The 26,506-nt window shown below is 41.6% G+C and overlaps 1 protein-coding gene across 11 annotated transcripts in view; it reads left to right on the forward strand.

Annotated features, from left to right (window-relative positions):
• The window catches only part of ctnnd2b (catenin (cadherin-associated protein), delta 2b), a 240,754-nt gene that overhangs the window by 203,190 nt on the left and 11,058 nt on the right, over positions 1 to 26,506 (forward strand). For all 11 annotated transcript variants that reach the window (XM_024806087.2, XM_076876378.1, XM_024806086.2 and 8 more), the window contains 6 exons: positions 420 to 606; positions 6,080 to 6,197; positions 9,546 to 9,728; positions 16,832 to 17,005; positions 18,079 to 18,229; positions 22,582 to 22,843. In XM_024806087.2, the coding sequence (XP_024661855.1) occupies positions 420 to 606; positions 6,080 to 6,197; positions 9,546 to 9,728; positions 16,832 to 17,005; positions 18,079 to 18,229; positions 22,582 to 22,843 (1,075 nt within the window). The remainder of the gene's footprint in view (positions 1 to 419; positions 607 to 6,079; positions 6,198 to 9,545; positions 9,729 to 16,831; positions 17,006 to 18,078; positions 18,230 to 22,581; positions 22,844 to 26,506) is intronic.

Raw genomic sequence — 26,506 nt, forward strand, 5'->3', positions numbered from 1 at the left:
GGACAGAAAGGCAGAAGGATATTTTGGAGTGTTTTTGAGGGCACGTCTGAATACTGACAATGCAATGGAGAATACACAGACATCTGCATAGAACAATAACCGCTTGCGTCGTCTGCCATTGTTAATTTCATTATCCATACCTGCTTTACTTCCTGTAACATGTCAAGCTCTGGAAATGTCTGTCATGCTAGTTTTAAGAACATGTGTCTGGCTCTTCAGATTGCTGTAAAGCCAGTAGCTGTCTGTGTTGCAGTGTTTGCTGAATCAAGCAGCTCACTAAAACCTACTAAATATTTAAGTGGTTTCTGGCCTGAAGATGTTTCTGTGTCTGCCTTTCTTTCTGTCTCCTTCCTGCTTTTCCTTTTCTTTTCTCTGAACTCTTCTTTGTTTTTCAACTTCCATCTCCTTGCCATCCTCAGGTGTTTTGTGGAACTTGTCATCATGTGATGCCCTGAAGATGCCCATCATCCAGGACGCTTTGGCCGTTCTGACCAACGCTGTGATCATCCCACACTCGGGCTGGGACACCTCCCCGCACACGCAAGAGGACCGCAAACTGCACCTACACTCCTCCCAGGTTCTCCGCAATGCCACCGGCTGTCTGCGGTAGGTGTCTCTACCTGTTCCTTAGGAAAAAAAACAGTATTCACACATTTCAAGAATCCAACATACAACTGGAGAAGTCTCTTTTTGAAGATGTTGTGCTGTTCACAGTCCTACTGTTACCGGCCACATCTAAAAAAGTCTCTGTTAGTTAAAACAGTGTTATTTTTAAATTGTACGCTGTGTTATTTTTAACGCCCTATACACAGAGAGAACTGAGAGAATTAGCTGCATTTAAGATGAGTCATCGTTTGGCTTCAGAGCTGCTGTAGCTTTGCTTTTTCTCACTGGAGACGTGGTGCTAGTCTTACAGTTCAGTAGTGACACGTGCTTTTATCATTTTGTTTTGGGTCTTTTACTCCAGCACGTTGGATTAAAAATAAACCTTTTGCGTATGAAAAAATGTGAAAGCTGGTTCTGATAACACACAGTATGTCACTATTTGTTACCTGAACAACACCTGGCACCAGGATGCATTATGGGAAGAAGGCAAGCTGGCAGAGCAAGAGAGTGTGATGCTTTGAGTAATGTTCTTCTGGGAAACCTTGGGTCAGCAACCACCAACTAAACACAATACTTTGTAAAATATCCAAGAAAATTGTTTCTGCAGAAGATGGAAACAACAAACTGGTTTTGCCACTTGGGGCAAAAACACCGGGATGAGTACAACCAGACTACAAAGGAGGATATATTAGCAGCTGGTGATGTAATTTGCGACTCAAATCTAAACAAATGATTCCACAGAGCGTCACTGGAGCACGTTCAGTTTCTTCTTCAGGTTCCAGGCAAATGTCAGGCTACAAAGGAAGAAAGAAAGAGTACAAAAACACCAGGTTTTTCTCTTATACTCAACTTTTGTGCAAAATTGGATAATTGGATGTCTTTCTGCCTTAAGTAGTGACCTAAATGAAACCATGTGAGAGGTTCACACAAGACATATGTGAAACTGGACGAGGAGACTTGATCGGTTTTGCATTTTCAGAGGTCACAATCCAAAACAATAGTGATTCATAATCTTTGTATCAGTGAGAGGCTTTCAGCATTACAAAATCTTCATGATGAAATTTCTGTGGTTGACTCTGAGCTCATAAATCTTTCTGATGCAGACGTGTAAGCAGTCTACGAGACATTTTTTGATGTGCTATTCATTTGAATCCATCACAGCCTTCTACATCAAAATAAGAACAGAAAACATAGCTTGCAGTATTATGTCCTAAAACAGTCTGTACGTACCTTATTGGTTGAATCGACCCTGCATCTGTCCATATCCCTGCACACTGACAGCACGTTATACAACAGAACAAATAAGTTTGCTTTAATAATGCAGCAGCTCACATCATTCACTGAATTTTTTGACAGTTGGACTGGGGGCTATTTCGACACATTTCCTCTCGAGGATGTGGCACAGGGTGCAGCGGGAGCTGAGTGGGAACGCTGCCATGACTGTATTTGCATGTCTTGCTTCCTGTCGACACGCGCATGTCTGTTTGTCCCTCTGCCTAACTCGGTGTGTGGGCCATTAATCTCAGCCGCGATATATCTCCTCATCCTCCCCCAGTGAAAATAAGCTACACATACTGGCTACTTACAGAGGCTTCTGTAGCTGCTGGTGTGTGTGTGTGTGAGAGAGAGAGAGAGAGAGAGAGAAGGCACACATCTGATACAGCAGTGCGTGTGTGTTTTTTGATTCTAGTTGGCGTGAGTGTGTTGCAGGAGATAGCTTTGTGTGGATCAGCTCCCTAAACTCGAAGGGCTAATTCATCTTTCTCACGCCTTGTTAGGGAATGCTGGGAGTCTGATTAAAGATTGAATATTTCATGGCGGGTTTGGTATATCGCCGGCCACCTGCTCTCTCTCTCTCTCTCTCTCTTCCATCTCCCATTATCCGCCTCACATTCTCATTTTCTCTCTCTCCCTCTTTTAGTCACTTTCTCCTCCCTCGCTCCATTTCCATCTCGTCCTATTACTCCGTTTCTCCTCTCTCGATCATATTATCCCTCCTTTATGCCTTTCTTCTTCTGTCTCACGCCGTCTCAGCCACACTGTCTCTCACTTTCACACAGGCACATTTTCTCCCTCTGCTAACTTGCTGCTTCACGCCATATGCTGTCGAACCGGCTAACGGGAAGAGCTAAAACTTGTGCTGTCAGACTGCTGAATGTGAATTATGTGCATTGAATATGGCAGCTAATGAAGAGACAGTTAACCCATTTATTCACTGTACTTGCAGACATGCCTCTGCCACGCTTCTGGGACAAATTACGTCACTATCTGGTATCAATATGGGTGAATGAAGGCAAGAATGTGATTCTTTTAAATGCTTCTCATCAGGGGACATTTGAACCTTTCTCACTGAAACTACACACAGAAATGCAGCACCAACTCTTGCAGTCTTATATAATAAGGCAACAGGCTTTTCTTTAGCTCTCAACTGATCTACCATCAGTCCATAGAACGAATGATCTGTGTGGGTTAAAGAATACATTGAAGGCCTGTAATAATCACTGACTTGATATAGCCTTTTTGCAGAATCCTTCTTTACAATGATTTTTTGTGGACTTTCTTTTGCTTTGTTGCTTTGTTACAAAAAACATTTGCCATTAAAATCTGAAAGCAACAATCTAAATTGTCCATTATGTAGTCCCTAAATGAGCAAAATGAGAACTACTGATGGATTATAATGCAGTTTTGGACATTAAATTGCTCCATGTACTTGTAGATACATCCTGCCAGCTGTCAAAGAGAGAACTAAATGTGCACACAAACAAGGGCAAAGCTAAATAAATATATCGAATGAGACTTTGTTTTTTGATTAGAGAATTAAAGATTAGAGAAAGACAAAGAAATAGGCTCTTCAAAGAGTGACATTTTTGTCGATGGACATTTTCCCTCAGCTGTAGCGGCACGCTGTGGGTTAATCAATTGTGCTCGCTTTTAAAACCTGCTTTATAGACATGTAACCTTTGTCCTGCATTGTGATTCTCTCCTTATTTAGATTCTTCACACCGAAAGATCATAATGAGAGATAATCTGTAGCAGTGGTTTGCAAGGGAACGCTTCAGAGGGATTAATTATCTGTAATTGAGTGTGGTTAATTAAACTGAATCTATTAGCAGGTAGTAGCCAAAATGTGGGAAATGTCTGCAAGAAAGAAGTATATAAAGAGGTTTACAAATATTCTTAAGTGTTCTTTACTTTGGCGTTTATCGGCGTGTGCCCTGTGTGGCTCACAGTGCTTTTAGTCAGTGTGTCTGTGTGTTTGGGCTCAAGACAAAAAGAGAAAGATTCAGACTAGCACACAGATTGTCAACAACCTGAAATATTTAAGCAATTATTTGACAGTATAGTGAAAATATAATGCTCTCATAACTTAATAAAACTGAGAGACATTCCGCTGAGGGTCAGAATTAAACAGCCCGCTGCATTACTTAAACATGTAACTTCACCGCTACATGTTTGGAGGTTTTTTTGCATTACATTTAAGGTCAGGCCTCTCTCTCAAACGCTCACCAATACATTCAGAACTACACGACCTCAACAGACTTGGGTATTAAAACAAACATGACTGGCTATTAAAAAAAATCCAGAGTGATTCCATGAAGCTTTGAAAACTGGTAGCTTTTATAAACACAGCCTGGGAGTGAATAAAAATGGCTTTTGCCTTTTTGTTTAGGACGAGTAGCTTGGGATCAGACATCTAACCATTTACCAGTACAGGACCTCATTCAGTTTATACACTGTTTGGAGAAACTAACAGTTAGAGCTTTTGCTGTTCTACCATTTCTTCGTGATTTTTGTCAGTTGAGTTTTGTTTTTGTCGTTGTAAGTCCAGTGACACTCCATTAAGGTCTTTTTTTTTTCTTCCCGTAAACCCTCAATAAAATATTTTTTTCTTACTGAATGCACCTTTGTTTTTACTGGTTAGGCTTTTTGATGCTGGTTATGGTAGAGAAATACTTCAGCCACGCCTCCAACAGTACAAGTGTTTCTCTTTGTGTTCTTGCTGGATAATATCTAATTTCCGCACTGTATATGCTTGTTTAAATATCGAGGGTTTTATGTTCTACATTTTTCTCTCTTATTCATTTCACTGTTGAGAAGAGTTGATAAATGTGAGGCTTCTAATCCTCCCACTGCAGGCGAAACACCTTTTCCATTACATCGATTTCCAGCAACATTTATTTTTAGGAGGTGTATGTCTATATCGGCCAAAATTCTTAATGTACACATGTGTGTTAGAGTTATATTTACATCACAAAAGTAGGGCAGGAGATATTGTTGACTGACTTTCCAACAATCACAACTTACTGTGTTCAGCTGTGGTGCTACTCTGCTACATGTGCTGCATAAAACAACAGAGTTGTAAGAGTTGTAAATTGTAAGGTAAAAATCCAACAATAACACGAGAGAAAACCCCAACAATCAGACAACCCCCTATGAACAAGCACTTGATGACAGTGGGAACAAAAAACTGCCTTTTAACAGGAATAAATCGAGGCAGACCCAGGCTCAGGGAGGGAGACGGGGCAAAAGACTCAATGTAAAAGAGAGTCAGAGATTGATAATAACTAATGAATAAATGCACAGTGATGTTTAAATACACTGAGACTGACAAGAGGTCAGTGCAAAAGAAATGCTCAGTGCATCGTTGGAAAGCCCCCAGCATCAGTTTTAATTTCTCTGAATTGACTTGATAGCTACTTTTAAGCTAAATGCTATTTTTGTGGCCAGGAAAAAGTCAGTACTGGACACAAGATACACAGAGCACTTGAATTTCTAAGGAAAGGGTAGTCTATGATTGTGTGTTAAACAGTCTAAAACTTTTTAAATTGCCATACTGGTAATACCTGATTATAATCGTCTTAATTCCATATTTTTGGATGCCCATTGGCTGATAAGTTTTTTTTTTTGTCTACTTTGAAAGCATTTATTTTAAAACGGTAGAAAATTTGTGAAGCCATTAATAGTGCACTATTTTTGAGTTTTGTATCTGCACATTAACCACACATTGTAATAACCTTCACTATCATAAATAGCCAATTCAGAGGCAATGGAGTATTCGGATGTTAACAGAGTTTACATAACTTAATTAAATGCATAATTGCCATTCATATTTCTGCATTTGGTGTTTATTTGTGTGACAAAATGAATTAGAGGTGTCGTCTTGCAGCTAAACAGCACCATGCCTTTTTAAATTAATTTGTTATTCTCTGAGAAAAATCAAATGCAGAGCTTTGTCTTGGTGCCATTTCTCACTGACACTGAGGGCACAAGCATTTCCTAGCCATCTCTAATAGCCTGACATTTAAAGGACATTACATCCAGCCTCTCTCCTCTCTGTCACACAGACAAGCATTTCCATACATTTCAACAAGCACATGTGCTCGCACTCAGAAAACCTGTGAGGAAACAAAAACTAATGGGCAATTTGGTGTGTGGAATCTTCTAAAAGCTGTTCTGTTTGTCTGTTTTACAGGAATGTGAGCTCTGCAGGTGAGGAAGCCCGTAGGAGGATGAGGGAGTGCGAGGGTCTGACTGACGCTCTGCTCTATGTCATCCAGACCGCTCTGGGGAGCAGCGAGATTGACAGCAAGGTAATGCACATACACACAAATGAACGCAAATATCTGCAAGGCATACAAACTCAAATAGCCTCTAGCTCATTCACACACACACACACACACACACACACACACACACACACACACACACACCTGCACACAGTAAAAGAGAATGATGTGGAAGGGCCCTGCAAATGTGTTTGTGTGTGTCCTCTTGTTTGTACACATATCATCAAGAACTCAAATGCATGTGGTGCTTTTGCTTTCCAAACATGTGTACTATTTATGATTTGCATAAATCTGCATGTGGAAAATGCAAATGTGTTTAATCTTTTCCCTCACAGACTGTATGCGATCACTGTATATGCATAATCACTCTCAATCATGTTCAAAGCTTGCAGGCCACAAATACGCTGCAAAAAATGATGCACAGGTTAAAGTTTTTTGTTGCTACATTCACAGCACACAAGCTGTATCCAAAAAGCTGTGTAAGATTTAATGATTTGCAAATCAGTTGATCCCTGTATTCATTCATTTGTTTAAATACTCCAAAAAAAACATTTACCAGTACAAAGATCTGACCTCAGTTGTTGTGAACCAGTTTCAGACCTGTTAAAATTGGTGCCTACCCTAATCCAAGATAATATTGACATAAACATAACATAAACATAACTCACTGTCCAAAGAAGTTTGAACTATTTTTAAACATTTAACTCAATATAGTTGTGAAAAAACATTTTTTAAATTTAATGCCAACAACAGGATTCAGGAAACTTTGAGCCATGACTGGAAAAGCTGAAGTTTAAAAGTTTTTAAAAAATCTTTTGTGTATTCTTTTGAGTGTCAGGTGTAGTGAGAGGAAGACTGTTATGTCAGTCTGCAGTAATTCATATCTGTCAGTGTGGCTCTGTTCTGTTTTTGGACAGCAACAGTAAAATGCAACACAGAACACAGCAAGCATTAATAACAGATATTAAGTCACATACAGCATGAAATAAGGAGCAGAGGTAGAGGTGGGTTGCACAGCGGCTTGCAGATGTTCTGTAACTGTGATCAATTGAAGATGCTTAAATAACGCACCCTACGTGAATTTTGCCGATTGGATGTATAGAAAGCTAAGTAATGAGGTAATGTCATTTGGCGTCTAGATGAGATGATCTGCCAGGATCATGGCTGAGGTCAGTTGAGCTATGACAGTGCTCAATGTGTGGACTAATTATATATATATTGGCAAGAGATGAATCACTTCATTGGATATAGAAGGAACAAAAAGAAGACGGGAAGACGTTCAGCAATAAGTGTGAATATGTGGGGAAATGATTTGACAATTTAAAACAACACTGCACTCTCTACGCACTGTTGTTGAGTTAATGTGAAGGCCATGTGAAAGTTGTAGTGACTGACTCTGAACTGAAAGTTGGCGACTATGTGCCTCAGCATCCACAAGGTTACTTCCACTTTAATATGATACCATTAACAATTGGCTGTGGAATATTTAGTAGGCAGGAAATTTCACGACGGTACGTGTTGCACTAGTGGCATCCTATCAAATTCACATTCAAATTTTATTTGTCACACGCAACCATTAGAGTTGGATGTCTCGAGACTGGTCGTGGTCTCGAGACCCGAGACCACTTTTACGTGGTCTTGGTCTTGTCTTGGTCTCGACGGACTTTGGTCTTGGTTTTGTCTTGGTCTCGGATCCCTCGTTCTTGTGAGACCGTAGAAACGGGTGAGGAGGGCTGTGCGAGTGCATCGCACTCGTAAACGAAGCAGAATCTGGCTGCAGTTTAAAGACTTTTTTGTCTCGGTCTCGTCTCGACTTTGTCTTAGTCTTGACTCAGTCTGTCTTGGTCTCGATACCCTCTGGTCTTGGTATTGTCTTGGTCTTGGTCTAGGCGGTCTGACTACAAGTCTAGTAACCATATGCAGTATGACGTGGTGAAATGCTTATTGCTGTGCAATGCCTGACCATTAAATGACAGTAAGAATTCACAGTAAGATTTACAGATTTACAGATTACTACAAAATTTACAGATTTTAACTTAGAAATTTACAGTAAAATGTGCAAATAAGAATTTATGAAAGACATTATAAGAAGTGTGCAAATAAACAGAGTGCGTGCAGTCCTACACCTGGTTCAGGACCCGAATAGCCTGGGGGAAGAAGCTCCTCCCAATTCTCTGTGTTTTGGCCTTAAGGGAGTGGAAGCGCTTCCTAGACCTCAAAAGTGAGAAGAGTCCATTGTTGGGATGGGAGAGGTCCATCATGATCTTCCTGGCTTTGGTCTTGCATTGCTTGGTGCAGATGGACAGCAGGTCAGAAAGCTCTGATCAAATGATATGTTCGGCCGAGCGCACCACTCTTTGCAGATCTCATCTGTCCTGCTTGGTGCTGTTTTCCAAGCCAGGTCCAGATGTTTCCCGTCAGGACGCTCTCGATGGTGCAGGAGTAAAAGTTCTTAAGCACCTTCAGTGGCTGATGAAAGTCCCTGAGTCTTCTGAGGAAGAAGAGACGCTGCCGGGCTTTCTTAACCAGGGTGTTAATGTGACCAGGACCATGACAGGTCCTGAGTGATATGGACACTCAGGACTTTCACTTTCACATTCCAGTGTACCACACTGGAAGTCATTGAGCTCCTGAGAGCGACCCAGTCTTTCACAAATGTTTGTAGAGTCTTTGGTCTTCATGCTTCGGTGCAGATTTTATACATCTGTGGCCATGAAAGTAATTGGAACGCCTGAATTCACCAGAATTTAATTGAATTAAGTGAAAATTTTTGTCGATTTAGTGTAATTTGGGGATTTCACCATCAGCAATAGGGAGCGATCTCAAGCCTTTTTGATTTAAAAATAAACTTTCATTTTGTTTCTTTGTTTTCTAGTCTTTTTTTTAGAGTGTACCATGTATTACTCAATCCAGATGGTCAGTGACACAGAAACATCTCTAGCGAGAGTTTTTCAGCACGCTTTTATTTGAGCACATTTGCATCCATGTGTATATGTTTCTGTGCCACAGATACATGTGTGTTTGATGGTGTTTTTGTGTTTCTAGCTGTGTGGGTGTTTGTGTGTGAGTTTGTGCGTCAAGTGGAGGCCCTTCACAAGTAGATGTGAAGTTTTTAATCCGCAGAAATCCTTCACAAGATCAAAGACTGTGACTGTTGACTGCATAGACACTCACAACAATAGGATTAGCGTGCGTGTGTGTCTCTCTTTTTATTATGTGCGCTGCATGTGTGTCTATCTGAGTTTATTTGCTGTGTATACAGTCCGGTCCAGAGTTTGGTTGGGGATGTTTTAGTGGTGGCCATCTTTCTGTCCGTCACCTCTGTGTCTTTCTCTTTTGCTCTCTGTCTCTTTCATTACCTCCCTCCATCAGACTGTAGAGAACTGTGTGTGCATCCTGAGGAACTTGTCGTACCGTCTGGCTGCGGAGACCTCTCACAGCCAGCAGGGGGGGTCGGAAGAGTTGGACGGCTTGTTATGTGATACTGGAGGGAAGGACGCAGAGAGTTCGGGATGTTGGGGCAAGAAGAAGAAGAAAAAGAAGGGACATGACCAGGTGAGAACAGAAGAATGGAGAAACTGGTCAGCATTCATTGTCATATAACAATCTGATAGATTATGACTGTGGTGACAAATACATGGTGGCTGTTTTCTCTGAACAGTATTCTGATAAAGGGAAAGACCTGAGTGACCTGACAAATCTGGGGATAATGCTAACATACACAGGTATCACACTGAGCAGTGACCACGAGAGCTAAAAATGCTGAATAAATATCTGCAGTCCCTTACGTGACCATTTAAGACTGGCTCCAAAAGCTAGTCTATAACAAAAAGGCATTTTCCCAAGGTGCATCGCAACCTTATTATTAAACACTCAAGCTTTGAAGTACGTAGTGCACCCATGTGAGAATATTTCTGTGTCCTGCCTCTTACATGCTCTACTCAGCCAGCCGCACCCTTAGCTCTTTCAAACTGCAAGAAGATGACTGATGCAAATGACGCAAATTTTGTCTAGAGAAATTGGAGATTTACATGTACTTTTAGAAACTTTCATGTGTGTTAAGAAGGAAGTAGCTGCAGTAATCAAAGGTGACAGTTACCTGTTGACTTATGCTAAAAAGTTTCTGCTGCTGCTCATCTGATCTGTGAAATCAACCTGGTGAAGTCTGCACAATGGCTAATATGATTAATGCGTTATTTATTTTATGTATTATTTACATTATACTGTATTTTACAGCTATTAAAACCCTTTGAAATATTTTTTGAGGGATCCCTTTGACTGCTTCTTTTCAAAACCAGATAAATTGGCAGAAAGTTTTTGCATTCCACCATTTTTGTCTAAATGTGGTCCCTTTGACCTCCAACGAACAGCTTGATTTACTAACGCATTCCACCAGCGCAGACTGGGTTTTGTAAAAAAAAAAAAAGTACTGTTGGCATTTACAGGGAGAAGAGAGGTAAGAGGTGGGAACTTAAAGATTTTTGCACGTTTTCCCTGTTGCATATTTATTTCTGTGAGTTTCTTTCTTGGGGGGGAGAATATTTACATGATGACTTATTTACATTTGGAAAATGTACTGCTAATTACTGCTAATTGTGACAGTATTTACTACAAAAAAGTCATATTTTTTGTGCTTGATATTGAGATGAACTCCCTGCACCTGTGCTGTTTAGTAATTCTGGCCTTAGACGCTAAAATCAAGACTTCAAAATGGGACTTGAGATACCAGTGACTAGCATTTTTTTGTATCTGAAGTGGCTGATCTACAGCTTGTGTTTTCAGTTATATATATATATATATATATATATATATATATATATATATATATATATATATATATATATATATATATATATATATAGCACGGAGGGAGGTTAGCCAACTAACGGAGTTGCAGAAAGGTGCGACAAATAAGGTGCCTAAGAAATACAGCAAGTTGTCCATACCTGAGGCCTTGGAAACTGCCAAGCAAAGACTCACAGCCTTGGCCAGCCGCTTGAGGAGGTACACCAGAGAGATAGAAGGCAGGAGAATAAACCAGCTGTTCTCCACAGAACCAGCAAAGGTGTACTCTCAGTGGCAAGGGAACAATAAGAGAACAGCACCACCAAGGCTGGAGACGGAGCAATACTGGAAGAGCATATGGGAGAAGGATGCAACCCATAACGGCAATGCTCAGTGGCTAGAGGATCTGAGGGCAGACCACAGCGACCTCCCTGAACAGGGTCCAGTAACCATCACAGTGGCAGATATCCAAGAAAGGGTCTCCAGTATGAAGAGTTGGACAGCACCAGGGCCCGACATGGTTCACGCCTACTGGCTGAAGAAGCTGACTGCACTCCACGAGCGTCTGGCAGCACAAATGAACCAGCTGCTAGTTAACGAAAGACACCCGGAATGGCTAACTGAAGGCCGGACGGTCCTGATCCCCAAGGACCCCAAGAAGGGACCGGTCCCCTCCAACTACCGACCAATAACCTGCCTCAGTACTACATGGAAGCTCCTGTCAGGCATCATATCGGCTAAGATGAACAGGCACATGGGTCAATACATGAGCGGGACACAGAAAGGAATTGGCAAGAATACCAGAGGTGCAAAACACCAGCTACTGGTAGACAGAACAATCAGCCGAGACTGCAAGACCAGACTGACCAACCTGTGCACTGCCTGGATTGATTACAAGAAGGCCTATGACTCAATGCCCCACAGCTGGATACTGGAATGCCTAGAATTGTACAAGATCAATGGGACCCTAAGAGCCTTCATCAGGAACTCAATGGGGATGTGGCGTACAACACTAGAGGCCAACTCCAAGCCCATAGCACAAGTTACCATCAAGTGCGGGATCTACCAAGGAGATGCTCTGTCCCCACTGCTGTTCTGCATAGGCCTGAACCCCCTCAGTGAGATCATTAACAAGACTGGCTACGGATACCGACTACGGAACGGAGCAGTTGTCAGCCACCTCCTGTACATGGATGACATCAAGCTGTATGCCAAGAGTGAACGAGACATCGATTCACTGATCCACACTACCAGGCTATACAGCAATGACATTGGAATGTCATTCGGACTGGAGAAGTGTAGTCGGATGGTAACAAAGAGAGGGAAGGTAGTCAGAACTGAGGGGATTGAACTACCAGAAGGCAACATTGCAGACATAGAGGACAGTTACAAGTACCTGGGGATCCCGCAGGCAAATGGGAACCATGAAGAGGCCGCTAGAAAGGCTGCAACCACCAAGTACCTGCAGAGGGTCAGGCAAGTCCTGAGGAGTCAGCTGAATGGTAAGAACAAGATCCGGGCCATCAACACATACGCCCTGCCCGTGATCAGGTACCCTGCTGGGGTAATAAGCTGGCCAAAGGAGGAGATAGAAGCCACTGACATAAAGACAAGAAAGCTCCTGACCATGCATGGAGGGTTTCACCCCAAGTCCAGCACCCTGAGGCTGTACGCTAAGCGGAAGGAAGGGGGCCGGGGACTGGTGAGTGTCAGCACCACAGTCCAGGATGAGACAAGGAACATCCAAGAATACATTGGGAAGATGGCCCCAACTGACCGAGTGCTCAGTGAATACCTCAGGCAGCAGAAACCCAAGAAAAAGGAGGGAGACGAGGAACCATCATGGAAGGACAGGCCCCTGCACGGTATGTACCACCGGCAGATAGAGGAGGTGGCTGATATCCAGAAATCCTACCAGTGGCTGGACAAAGCTGGACTGAAAGACAGCACAGAGGCACTAATCATGGCAGCACAAGAACAAGCTCTGAGTACAAGATCCATAGAGGCTGGGGTCTATCACACCAGGCAAGACCCCAGGTGCAGGCTGTGTAAAGATGCCCCAGAGACAATCCAGCACATAACAGCAGGGTGCAAGATGCTAGCAGGCAAGGCATACATGGAACGCCATAACCAAGTGGCCGGCATAGTGTACAGGAACATCTGTGCCGAGTATAACCTAGAAGTCCCGAGGTCAAAATGGGAGATGCCCCCAAGGGTGGTGGAGAATGACCGAGCTAAGATCCTGTGGGACTTCCAGATACAGACGGACAAAATGGTGGTGGCTAACCAACCGGACATAGTGGTGGTAGACAAACAGAAGAAGACGGCCGTAGTGATCGATGTAGCGGTTCCGAATGACAGCAATATCAGGAAGAAGGAACACGAGAAGCTGGAGAAATACCAAGGGCTCAGAGAAGAGCTCGAGAGGATGTGGAGGGTGAAGGTAACGGTGGTCCCCGTGGTAATCGGAGCACTAGGTGCGGTGACTCCCAAGCTAGGCGAGTGGCTCCAGCAGATCCCGGGAAAAACATCGGAGATCTCTGTCCAGAAGAGCGCAGTCCTGGGAACAGCTAAGATACTGCGCAGGACCCTCAAGCTCCCAGGCCTCTGGTAGAGGACCCGAGCTTGAAGGATAAACCGCCCGCAGGGGCGTGCTGGGTGTTTTTTATATATATATATATATATATATATATATATATATATATATATATATATATATGAACTATGGATGAAGGTGCTTTTTTTATTGAAGATAAAGTAGACTGCATAAGTATTTTCACAAACCAAGCACTGGGGACACTAGAACCGATGCCCCCGTTCAGACATCCAGAATCAAATGGTGAAGCGCATTAGTTCACATGCAAACAGGTTTCTCATTACAAACTACCCAATTTATTATATCTCAGTTAAGTGGAAGTGTTGGAACGTAACTGTAAAATCCAAGTCAAGCATGCAAATTACTGCCTCATTGCAGAGGAGAGGACTTCGAGTCCCCATCATGTGAACTCTAGGAAGCATCAACAAATGGAGCATGGCAGCCACCATGCAGAGGTGACAGATGGCTAGATAGTTACATTAGCTCAAGTTGCTGTTATCTTTAGTGTCAGACGTTTTCTGTGTTGTGCTTTTTTGTAGTGTTAATTTCACCAATAAAAAACTATGATGATTCCAAATTCATTCGCCTGCAGCATAGAGTGCAGTTTGACGTGATGATGCTAAGGGGCAACAGTTTAGGGGCAACATTTGGATTTTCTAAATAGAGGGTCTGTTTAAGCGACCGTGGCTCAGGGGGTTGGGAATCGCATCTGTAACCGGAAGGTCGCCGGTTCGATCCCTGGGCTCTCTGTCCTGGTCGTTGTGTCCCTGGGCAAGACACTTTACCCTACTTGCCTACTGGTGTTGGCCAGAGGGGCCGATGGCGCGATATGGCAGCCTCGCTTCTGTCAGTCTGCCCCAGGGCAGCTGTGGCTACAACTGTAGCCTGCCTCCACCAGTGTATGAATGTGAGAGTGAATGAATAGTGGTATTGTAAAGCGCTTTGGGTGCCTTGAAAAGCGCTATATAAATCCAATCCATTATTATTATCAGAAAACACAGAAAAAGAGAAAAATGTGACAAAAAGGACTTTAAAGTTGAACTGGTGAAACAAAAACAACAAATTATTTGTGAATGGATTAAATCTGATCTGTTGATAATTGAACTATAGAACAATCACATTTGTATCTGTGAGCTTTGTGTTGTCCTGGTGTTTTTAATTGGCACTTTGATTACTGGTTTATCTTCCAGTCTTGGTTTCCTCCTGTTACTTTATTGCTTTCTCTGCCTGTTGTTCTTCCCCCGCTCAATCCACACAGATATCACATATAGAATTTTAATGGCCTCATAAAAGCCTTCCTTTATGAGGATTTCTTTTATGGTTTGTTTAATGCTTGGGCTGTACCAGTGGGTATTCTCTGACAGGGGTCCATGCTACACTAATTAAACCTAAGTAACAATGTGTCGGCACAGATAGGAGAGTGGTTAGTGTTTAATACCATTGTGTTAAATGTAAGTCCCAAGATACAAGATGTTGCAAAACAGTATCCTGGGCCTCTCGCAGAAAAGACTACATTTTATGGGTAACATTTCCTAGTGAAATAAAGTTCATAAAAATGGTATTACTTACCACCAACGTACATTTATAACAGCTGCCCTCAGTTAAAATATTGCTGTTGATTTTCTAAGACGAACAGGTATCAGTGTGAAGTAGGGACTCATGCTAACTAGCAGCATCAGGACGTTATGTCTTTACTACCCGTTTCCAGATTTAAAGATGCTGGTGTGTCTCTGAGTTTCCAGGCTCTGTCCATCTGTTTCATCCTCTGTTTAGTTAAAAAGTGAGAGCTCTTCTAGTTGGCAGAAACCAAACGGCTGCCTTGGAGAAGGCTCTAACCTCTTGTCATGCTAATAAGCAATCAGCATCACATTCTGGTTGAGTGGAAGATGTCTTTTACCACTTCTAGTGAAGCTGCAGGGATTGAAATTCTGGCACTTCCGGTGGGTGAATTGCTCATTAGCCCTGCGTGCTCCTATTTTTTCTCTCTGTCATTTCTAGGAAAGGCAGAAAGAGAGAGAGGAGATCTTTATAAATGGTAGCAATGAGCCATGGCCTTTAACTAATTTGTTGAGCTAACCGTTTGCAAACTCGCATGCAAACCAGGCAGAACCAGGGAGATGAAGGATTTTAAAAGTAACCCTGAGATCAGATCGTAAAGAGACAAATCATAACCTCTCCAAACAATAATATATCAGGCCTCTCTCTCCCCTCCATGTGTGTTTCTCCACTCCAGTGCAGCTGTGGATGATTACCATGAAGGAGCGATTGGGGAGCTTGTTGGAGAGGGAAAAAAACTCTATCAACTGTTGGGTAATTAGAGAAGAGAGGAATAAGGAGATGCTAAAAATGACAAAAGGAAGCGATGGAAGACGGGGAAAGAGAAATCACGGGAAGAAAAATGACCAAATTTTCAGTGCCATGTGTTAGCATTATAACACAGACTATAACAAATGCAAAGAGAATGGGAGGATTGTATTTTTTGTTATGAAAAACAAAAATATTAAGCAATTACCAACATAACTATAACTGTTGCTAAGCCCATTTGTCTGGCTCTGAGCTCTAGCTAGCTTTAGCTTAAGCCGCTTAAATTTGTTAGCTTCTTTAAAATATCCATATTTAGCTAGGTGGTGTTGATTTAAATGTCTGATTAACCTTTTTGTAGTGGCCGCTCAGCTTACTTTGACTAACATTGTGTCTTCACTTGTACTGAAGAGCTCCTGTGCTAACTATTAGTTAGCATGTGAGTGACAATGGGATGTGTATTTCTTGCATGCCTGAGATAGACTGAAACAGCTGGTATTCAGGCATTCATGAGCCCAAGCTGCAGCTGCATTTATAACACGGGATACTCGATTACTCATGGGCAGGACAGCGGTGTGGTGTTTATTCTGCAATTATGCATTATTTAATAGTTTTAAAATGAAATGCCCAGTAATTTAATAACATGCCACATGTAGTAAACTGTATATGTGATTCTATAATCCCAAATTGATTTCATAAAAGCCCGTCCCAATCTGTATTTAAAATATAGTGCTACTTATAGCTTCAAAAACTAATGGTGCTGCATATGAAAATATGGAACCAGCTACTCATTTGTTAATTATGTTGCAGCGTTACTGTGAGCTCTCCTGCATCTGAAAGATTTTTCACATTTATTATTGATATACAGTATCTGTATATCAATAATATACAGATACTGGCACTCCACCGCTGTCAAACCTCACCTCACAGAATTCTGAATGCTTTTCTTTTCTGAATTATGTGTCATCTTCCGCAGTGGGACGGCGTCGGCCCATTTCCAGACTTGGCGGAGCCCCCGAAAGGCATCCAGATGTTATGGCACCCCACCATCGTTAAGCCCTACCTCACACTGCTGTCTGAGTGCTCCAACCCAGACACCCTGGAGGGAGCAGCTGGGGCTCTGCAGAATCTAGCTGCTGGCAGCTGGAAGGTAAGAATGCAGTGCAGTGGCTGAATCATTCAGATACTAAATGGCATCTGCAAGATGCTCTCCAAGTTCCAGTAGGTGCCAAAAACACTCTGAAAGTAATAATATAATCATATAAAAAGCTTAACCACTTCAGATATTCTTTTGATTTTGAAGAATGATGTTATCATTTAACTAGCCCTTTAAGATTTCCTCTTACCTGAGAGCAACAAGTAGTTTCAGTACATTGTGTCTGAAATCAGCATTTGGTAAAAATAAATGCAAAAGAAAGAAAATTGCCTTTTAAAGCACTAATTCAAAGTTAAGAGCATTTGTAATGTATAATTTGCTGTTAATTACACCGCTGATGAGCAGCATGATGGTGCAGCACCTGTTGCCTCACTAATCCTGGGTTTAAATATGCTGTCCCCCAAGAGTCAGACCCGTCATCTCCTTCACAGACACATCCCCAGTTTACGCTTGCGTCTGTGTCTTGATCATGTGCTTTCACATTTTGTTACTGCCCACATCACTTCTGCTAGCGTGTCAAAGGGCACAGTTATACCATCAGTTGCTTAGAGAGGACGACGAAAGAAAACAGGATGTAACCTCTTGGCATCAACAGAACGAAGTCGTTTACACCTTGCGAAAGGGAACACTGTGACTTCCACTGTTGACGTATTTACCTGTTTTCTCTTTGTGCGGTACGGATAAGGGCAAAGCAGCAACCTCAACAAAACAGAAGCCTAAAAAAAATGCAGTTCCTGCAATGGACATCTAAGAGTTTCAAAAGCAAGTCATTGAAAGGCGCAGCCTTAATTCATGGGTAATTTTTATATAACTTATCAGGTTGTTTATCAGTTTGTTTCTTAGCACTAATTAACTGTATGTGTGTCTGTGCAGAACAGGTGTACAGTTTATGTGTACAGTTTAGGTGTACAGCAAGCTAACCAAGCTTGTTAGCATTAGCGGATAGCTTGGCACTTTTATCCAAATATGGCAATTTGTGGTTCCGAAAAAATGAAAATGGATTTGGCAAAAATGATACAAATGAATGTCTTCTGACATCTCTGTCCACCTCTCCCTGTCCTGCCCAGTGGTCCGTCTATATCCGAGCTGCAGTGCGCAAAGAGAAAGGACTCCCTATCCTGGTGGAGTTACTGAGGATAGACAATGATAGGGTCGTTTGTGCTGTGGCTACAGCCCTGAGAAACATGGCTCTGGACATCAGGAACAAGGAGCTAATTGGTGAGTAGCCACACTCGCCCCCACCTGTCCATACAAACAAATCTACACAGTCTGAAAAAGATGACGGGGTAAACAAACCTTCGAGAGCAAAAACACACTGACAGTGGAGAAGAATAACATCTTTATGGTCTTTTTCTGGATATTAGGGAGTAATTAAAAATAAATTTCTCTGTAGACTAGTTATCTTCACGCACTGAGAGAATTACTCCCCTGCTTCAGTACATCCTTATGATATTGGTTTCTGCAGACATGTTTAAATGTCATGTTTAGCATCTATAAAAGTTGCAAAAATATTACATAGTGCATCATCGGTCTTTAAATTTGTTTCTACTTTGTAAGCAGAAGGTAGTGTTTCTTGGACTGATCGTTTACTGCTACGTGTTCCCTTTGAGACTAGGTGATGTCTGTAATAACTCTGCTTTTCTACTGGTCCCCATAGCAACCACCACATGTTTCCTTCCACTTATTCCCTGATGCTGAGCGTCTGATGGTCGATGTGATGTTTCTCTGTGTGAATGCAAGCGTCCGTGTGCAGGCTGTAATGTTAACTTTTCTGCCGTGCTGCCATGGGGCATGCAGGTATATTGTGATAGGACACATTGCTTTCCCCTCAGCCATGTTGTGTGATGTGCTTCTAATGCAGTTTATCATGTAAACACATGTGTAGCTGAGGCCTCAGAGCTGTCAGCAGCAGATATTAATAGCATCTGCAGTGAAAGGTTTGCTTTGAGCCAACTAACGCAGACGTTCACTTCCCAGTGTGTTTATATCTTTGTAATTATAGCGGTATCAATCATGATAATTAAAAAAAAATCAGAGACACGCACATCAGAATGTTAAACCAATCCAGTGCCAGTACAGTTACACAGTTCATGACAGCTTATCACTTTACTGCAGCATCAGCTTATCCACGCACTTTACAGCTGAGCGCGGTGAGTACAATAACTAGCACTAACAATATTCACTCTTCTGCTTCTGCAGGTGCTCTTCTCACACGCAATGAGAGAATCACTTCCCACAATAAACAAGCTGAGTTAGTGAGTCACTGACACAGGCGTAGTTACGGTGTTGAATCACCGGGGACCAGTGAACTGTTGGGGGTTTAATTTTATTGTGATTTGTTTTCTGTGCCCTGTGCATTGGCTCACAGCTGTTCTTTTCTTTGTCTAGTTTTACTTTAAAGTTTGTAGCTGGCCTTGTTGAATTGCTGCGGTTTAATGATCTGTTTTTAGATCCATCCATCCATCCATTCGCTTCCGCTTATCCTTTTCAGGGTCGCGGGGGGCGCTGGAGCCTATCCCAGCTGTCATAGGGCGAAAGGCAGGGTACACCCTGGACAGGTCGCCAGTCTGTCGCAGGGCTAACATATAGGGACAGACAACCATTCACACTCACATTCACTCGCACATTCACACCTAGTGGCAATTTGGATTATCCAATTAACCTATCCCCACAAGCTGCATGTCTTTGGACGGTGGGAGGAAGCCGGAGTACCCAGAGAGAACCCACGCAAACACGGGGAGAACATGCAAACTCCACACAGAAAGACCCCGGCCTGATGGTGGAATTGAACTCAGGACCTTCTTGCTGTGCGGCAACAGTGCTAACCACCGTGCCACCGTGCTGCCCTGTTTTTAGATGTTCAGTGATATTTCTACTCTAGTATTTTCTTCTTTCTTCTTCTCTTTTCACTGTTTGGATTATTGAAGATTGTCCCTCCAAAATGAATTAAAGGAATTAATTAAAAATAAATAAAGTATAATAAATAAATACACAGGAAATGTCTTTCGTGTTAGTCTTTTTCTACCTGGTCAAATTAGAGAGCAGAAAAGCATCTGTAGTCCGTGTTCTGGGGAGTTTCCGTCTAGCTGTGATATTTAGTTGCAATACCTGCAGTACCTCCAGGTGCAGCCTTATTTCCTAAGGTGTCGCCACAGCTGATGGAGCCATAAAATTAAAAAAAACAAAACAATTAAATATAATTAAAATGATTCTGTGACAATAGGAAACTCCTTTTTACAGTCTAGCCTTTTTCGTTTTTTCTCTGTTGATCTCAGCGTTTTTTCTTAACAATAATTTGAGCAGTGAAAATGACTGATGAATCTTTCCAGTACTGCAATTTTGTGGCAGTAGCTAAATCAGTGTGTTTATGTGGTTCTTATCTACCCTTAACTTCAGTAATTGGTTATACCAGTTTATTTGTCGATTGCTTCGATTATCTAGAGATAATTGATTTTTTGATCTGTAAAATAGGAAAAGTTAGAAAAATCTGACCTGAGCCATTGTATTGCTTTCACTTAATTATCACTTAAAACTAAATGTGTATTTTAAAATAGTAGTAGTGCTTTGTGCTCACAGTTATCCATGTCTTCCAGCACATCATGCTTCAGATCATTTCTCTGCAGCAGTCATAGAAGTAGCTAGTATCACTGCAGTCACCTAGAGCAGCACTGCATCATCACTTGCTTTGCTGTATTGAAGAAATTGATCTGGATGTGGATAAAAATGTAAAGAGTTCTTCCTTTGCTCATGCTCCAAAAATTTGTCCAGTTAGGTTTTGCTTATTCTTGCTGGTCACATGGCCGTCCCTCAACGCTCCTGCTACGACGTAGAAATAGTAACGTTTTATTGTAAATTAGTAACAGTTTCTTCTTATATATTATGTACAGCAGCAGTAAAACACATGTAGTCTGCATGCAAACTGTCAGTGAGTCATGACGTGCAACTACACCCCCAGCACCACCACCATTACCACCGCCGCCACCCCAGGGTGATGACCCAATCAGAATGGAGACCAGAGAGCAGAGCGGACAAGATTTCCTGACAGCAGTGTTCAGGTGTCATGGGAAATGTAGTCAGTCTGTGTGAGATCACGTGGTCATGTTTCCATCAGTGTCTGACAGCAGGCCTGCCAGGCTGCAATTTTACCTCAGTGGTAGTCAGCTCCAGCTTTCAGAAGCTTCTTTCTTTAAAAAACGAAACAAGGGAAGAAAAATATCTTGATATTTGTGACTTTTTTATTTTCCTGTGCTTTTTTAACTGACTTACAGCTGTTTCCACAATATATGCTGTACTATAGTAGAAATTACAGTGAAAGTAATGTGAAATTACACTAGATTTAAGTCTACTGTTAGCTTATAATGCATATGATTAAAGTTCAACACATTTTGGTAATTGTTCTACTGGGTAAATTTAGTAGAATATAATAAAACTGTCTTTGCTGCAAGTTTTGGGATTCTGAAAGTTCCCACATAATGTTTGATGAATATGTTAGAAGAACAGAATACATATTAATACTACATTTATTTTTTAGATGCAAATGTCTTCTACTGTTTCCCTTTTCCACATCAAACTTGGGTAATGTGCATGCTGGACCAGGGTCTGGTTTTCTTTACCAAACCTAATATTAACTGCTTTATTAAAACCAGTCTTTAGAATGGCCTTTACATTGGTTACACCTTTGTGTCTTCATGTGAATGCACTCAAAGTAGGTATTTTGCCTAGGAGTAGGCATCGTCTTGCAGATTTTTTTTTTATATGCAGCAGGTACAGGTGATTTCAGAAACAATGAAATAAGAAAATTGTTAGACTTGTACAGTCGAGACAAAAACTTTGAGCATTCTACCTTGATAGCAAAAATAAAAGCAGCTCTGATGTAAGCAAAGCAAAGAAATCAGTTTCAACATTAGTTTAGTGCAGAGCATCAGGATTGTTGATCTTGTGGAGGAATTGGTTAAGGTGAAGGAGCTGTGCAACTTCAACAAATTGAATTGAATCCTCTTAATAAGTTATAGGCTTTCTGTCCCTCCTGTGTGAAAGTCTTTACTTTGTAAAGTCAACACAACAATATTGTAAGTTCGTTGCATTGTTAGAAGCTGGACAGAGCTGGCCCCATACCTGCTTCTGACTAAGTGCAGGATTTAAACCCAGTTTTAGCAGGAAGAGGGCTGGCTGGCAGTAACTGGCTAACTATTTGGTTACAAACTTGCATATAAAAAGTAAAGTTTTGATCAATTCAAGGCCTGGCATAAGTCAGTTTATTTTTAATTACTCCCTAAGTCAACCCATCCATAACACCTATTGTTGGGGAACTGGAGCTCATCCCAGCTAATAATGGGCTAACAGAGAAAGACAGTGTAGAATCATCAGTTAACCTAAAATGCAGGTTTTTGGACTGTGGGAGGAAGTCAGAGTACCTGGAGAAAATCCACACAAGCACACAAAGAACACACAAACTCCACACAGAAGCTCCACAAAATGTTTGTTTCGCTCCCATTCCTACATTTTTTTGTATCTTCTTCATATATTATTCACCTCACCCGTACTTTCCCTGTCACTCTCACCCACCAAAGGTAAATATGCCATGAGGGACCTGGTGCACCGTTTGCCTGGAGGCAGCAACAACAACAACAGCAGTGGTGGGGGAGGAGGCGGAGGGGGTGGCACCAACAGCAACAGCGGGCTGGTGGGGAAGACCATGTCGGATGACACCATCACGGCTATCTGCTGCGCGCTGCATGAGGTCATCACCAAGAACATGGAGAACACCAAAGCCCTGAGGGACGCTGGCGGCATCGAGAAGCTCATTGGCATCGCCCGCAGCAAGGGAGACAAGTAAGCCGAATGGGAAGACGATGCCATGTTGATGAGGGGGTAAACTAAAAGGATGCGGAGGTGACGATAAAAACGGTAGAAATGATCTAACTAGTCAAGGTTGTGAGGAAGCACCAACACTTTGTATCGTCTTATAGTTTTTTATACGCTGATCACATTTTAAATCACAAGATGCGAACAGGTGGACTGATCAAAAGGATAAGAAAGGAGTAGGAATATAGATGTGTATTGGTGTGAAGGGGCTCAGAGCTGAGACAGGAGAGAAGGTTTACAGAGGCTGTGTGATTGTTTTTCTTAGTGCTGTGAGTCACCAGTCAAAGCAACAGAAAATAAGATCCAGCTAAAGTTTGGCCAGTCTGTACCCTGTGCGCTCCCTGCATAGTCTGTTTACCCACACACCTACATTGTTTTTATTGGACAGTCTATAAAGAGAGAGAACACAGAGGCGCAGAGCAAGGAGTATAATTTTAACTTGTTTAACTTGCTACAACGAAACATATTTACCGTCCACATCTTACAGTGCTTGCAGCTTGTGCTGTAGTAACTACTTTGCTCTATGTGAGGCTTTTGTTTGTTATATTACAGTACTGTGCACTAAAGCAATACAAATTATTTAATTTAAAGGTATTCATTCTATTTAAAGGATTTAAAGGTAGCATCTATAAAACTGAAGATCCAGCCATGGAAGTTTCCCATTGCTACAAATCCTCGAATTTGCCAGACTTGTCAAGATTACGTTTAGCTGCTGCCTTTTTGAGGTTTCTCACGAAATGTCGTGTACAATGCTCAAAAGCTGTCTGCTATGTTGGAAATTATAGAAACAGGAAAACCAGGGAAAAACCATTTAGCAGTGGTTGCTGGAAGCTGCTGGCTGTCGCCGAGTCGTAGCTGAATCATTCAGGATTGCTTCATCCAGACTACGATGACCTGGATGACTGAGAACCTCCATCCAGCTCTAACTATAATCTTTATCAAATAAGAAACTGTTACGCCTGATCTTAAAAGTAGAGAGGGTGTCTGTCTCTGAAATGCAAACTGGGAGCTGGTTCTACAGAAGAGGGGCCTGAAAGCTGAAGGTTCTACTCTGGTTCTACTTCCTAAAAGTAGAATTGAAGGCTTTTTAAGTAACTGTTGTTAGATATCTTAAGCTGGGTATCATCTGCATAGAAACAAATGTATGCTATGCCTGCTAATAATAATTGCCTAAGGGAATGTAAATAGAAATGGTCCCAGCACAGAACCCTGTGGAACTCACCAGATGATCAGTTAGCTGTTTTACAATGACTCTTTCAAGAATTGTTGAAAAGAAGGTTGGAGATATACATGCGCATTGATAAAGATGGATGATATTTATGATTGAAACATTAATAAATGGTAGGACGTATTTGAGCAGTCTAGTAGAAATGGGGTTTAATAGTCACGTTGATGGTTATTATTGTAGTTAACCAAGAAAGATTAATTGGAGAGAAATAATTTAAGTAAAGTTTAAGATTTAGAAGTTGCGCTATATAATGATGCATCTGTGGGATAGTTGTGAACAATCGGCTTCTTTAATAACCAAATATTATTTTAAATGTCACTGAAATGTGTGGCATTTGCTTTGTATATGGCTTTGCATTTACACAGATTTGGTAAATGGTATTTATATAGCACTTTTAATAGTCCCTAAGGACCCCAAAGCGCTTTACATATCCAGTCATCCACCCATTCACACACACATTCACACACTGGTGATGGCAAGCTACGTTGTAGCCACAGCCACCCTGGGGCGCACTGACAGAGGCGAGGCTGCCGGACACTGGCACCACTGGGCCCTCTGACCACCACCAGTAGGCAACGGGTGAAGTGTCTTGCCCAAGGACACAACGACCGAGACTGTCCGAGCCAGGGCTCGAACCGGCAACCTTCCGATTACGAGGCGAACTCCCAACTCTTGAGCCATGATCGCCCCATTGTTTGCATTATAGCTATTGTTAGATTTGTTAACATTAGCAACCTTTATTCCATGCCACTGGCCTGTGCAGACTGTGTTGCAGAATAGTATACAGCTCTTCATTTTCTCTTTCAAAATACTAAAGAAGTCTGCTGGTCTGTGTGTCTGCTTTTTGTCTTACTGTCTACAAATACTCGCTAACAAATAGTCAAGCGTTAGCAAAACTTGAAAAAGTGCAACAAGCATTTTTAAGAATTTGCTCGTTGATGTTCTTGTCTCATTTTCTAAGGCTGAAGCTGTGCGGCAACCTTCCGATTACGAGGCGAACTCCCAACTCTTGAGCCATGATCGCCCCATTGTTTGCATTATAGCTATTGTTAGATTTGTTAACATTAGCAACCTTCATTCCATGCCACTGGCCTGTGCAGACTGTGTTGCAGAATAGTATACAGCTCTTCATTTTCTCTTTCAAAATACTAAAGAAGTCTGCTGGTCTGTGTGTCTGCTTTTTGTCTTACTGTCTACAAATACTCGCTAACAAATAGTCAAGCGTTAGCAAAACTTGAAAAAGTGCAACAAGCATTTTTAAGAATTTGCTCGTTGATGTTCTTGTCTCATTTTCTAAGGCTGAAGCTGTGCGTAGTGGCTATTGGTTGCATAATATCTTAAAATCAGCAATGAATTAAATCTTATTTTTATCTGTCTTGATGCATGCTTAATCATCCAGGTAAGCAAATCCCAAAAGGTTGATTTTGTTCATCTGGACGTAGCGTTTTCAGTGGGAGAAACATTTAATCACTTATCTGCATTTTGGTACGTCTTTCGCCATCTCACAATGCTGTGATTGCAGCCATTCCCCAACTCTGTGAATGGTACAGAATTTTCATATTAATGATCAAGAGACTGACCTCCCAGCCCATTGTTCATTCAGTGGTTTTTAGTTTCAGTCATTGTGAAAATGTACTGTTTATAAGATTGGGGAAACCTGCAGTCAGCTGAGACTGAAGAAGTCACTTGAATGAGTGACGGAACGTTTCTCCCACTGAAAACGCTACGTCCAGATGAACAGAACCTTTTGGGAGTTATTTTTATCAGTTGTTGCCAGCTAAGAGAGGAAGCAGTGCTTAAACATCTAGTCAAATAGTTAGGCACATCCCTAATGCAATTAGATATATGATTTAAAAGCGGTCCCTAGGAAACCAGAAGTTCAAAGAGTGGGAGTTCTCAAAGTTAAAATTCCTAGATGACAGCTACTGACATCTGCTAAGTTGGTTTTAGCAGCAGGTCAGCTGTGTTATGATTAGATTTTGGCACTGAGGAATGACTAAAGTGCAGACAAAGATTACAGATAAAAGCGAGTGAATATGGATATAGATAATATGATGTAGCATAACTTCAGCTGTAATTTTAGCTCACTTTTGTTCTAACTGCATATCGTATACATTTCTAATTTTTGTCATGTAGAAAAAATGTTGCACCTGCTGTGTGCTTTTTCTGTTTTGTTTATGTCTATATCCTAACATGGCATTCAATTCTCCATGATAGATAACAGGCTAAAACGAATTAGTAGTGTGTTTATTATTAGACTCACATTTAGATAAAATTACAGGTACCAGTTCCGTTGTCTTGTTCCTCAAAGAACAGTTTTCCAGTGTTCCCTATTTGTGTTGCTGAAATTACACAGCCCGCAATCTGAGAATCCAAAACAACAACATTATCAAAATGTCTCG

Source organism: Maylandia zebra, linkage group LG18 (genome assembly GCF_041146795.1).
Source record: "Maylandia zebra isolate NMK-2024a linkage group LG18, Mzebra_GT3a, whole genome shotgun sequence".
Taxonomy (NCBI): Eukaryota; Metazoa; Chordata; class Actinopteri; order Cichliformes; family Cichlidae; genus Maylandia; species Maylandia zebra.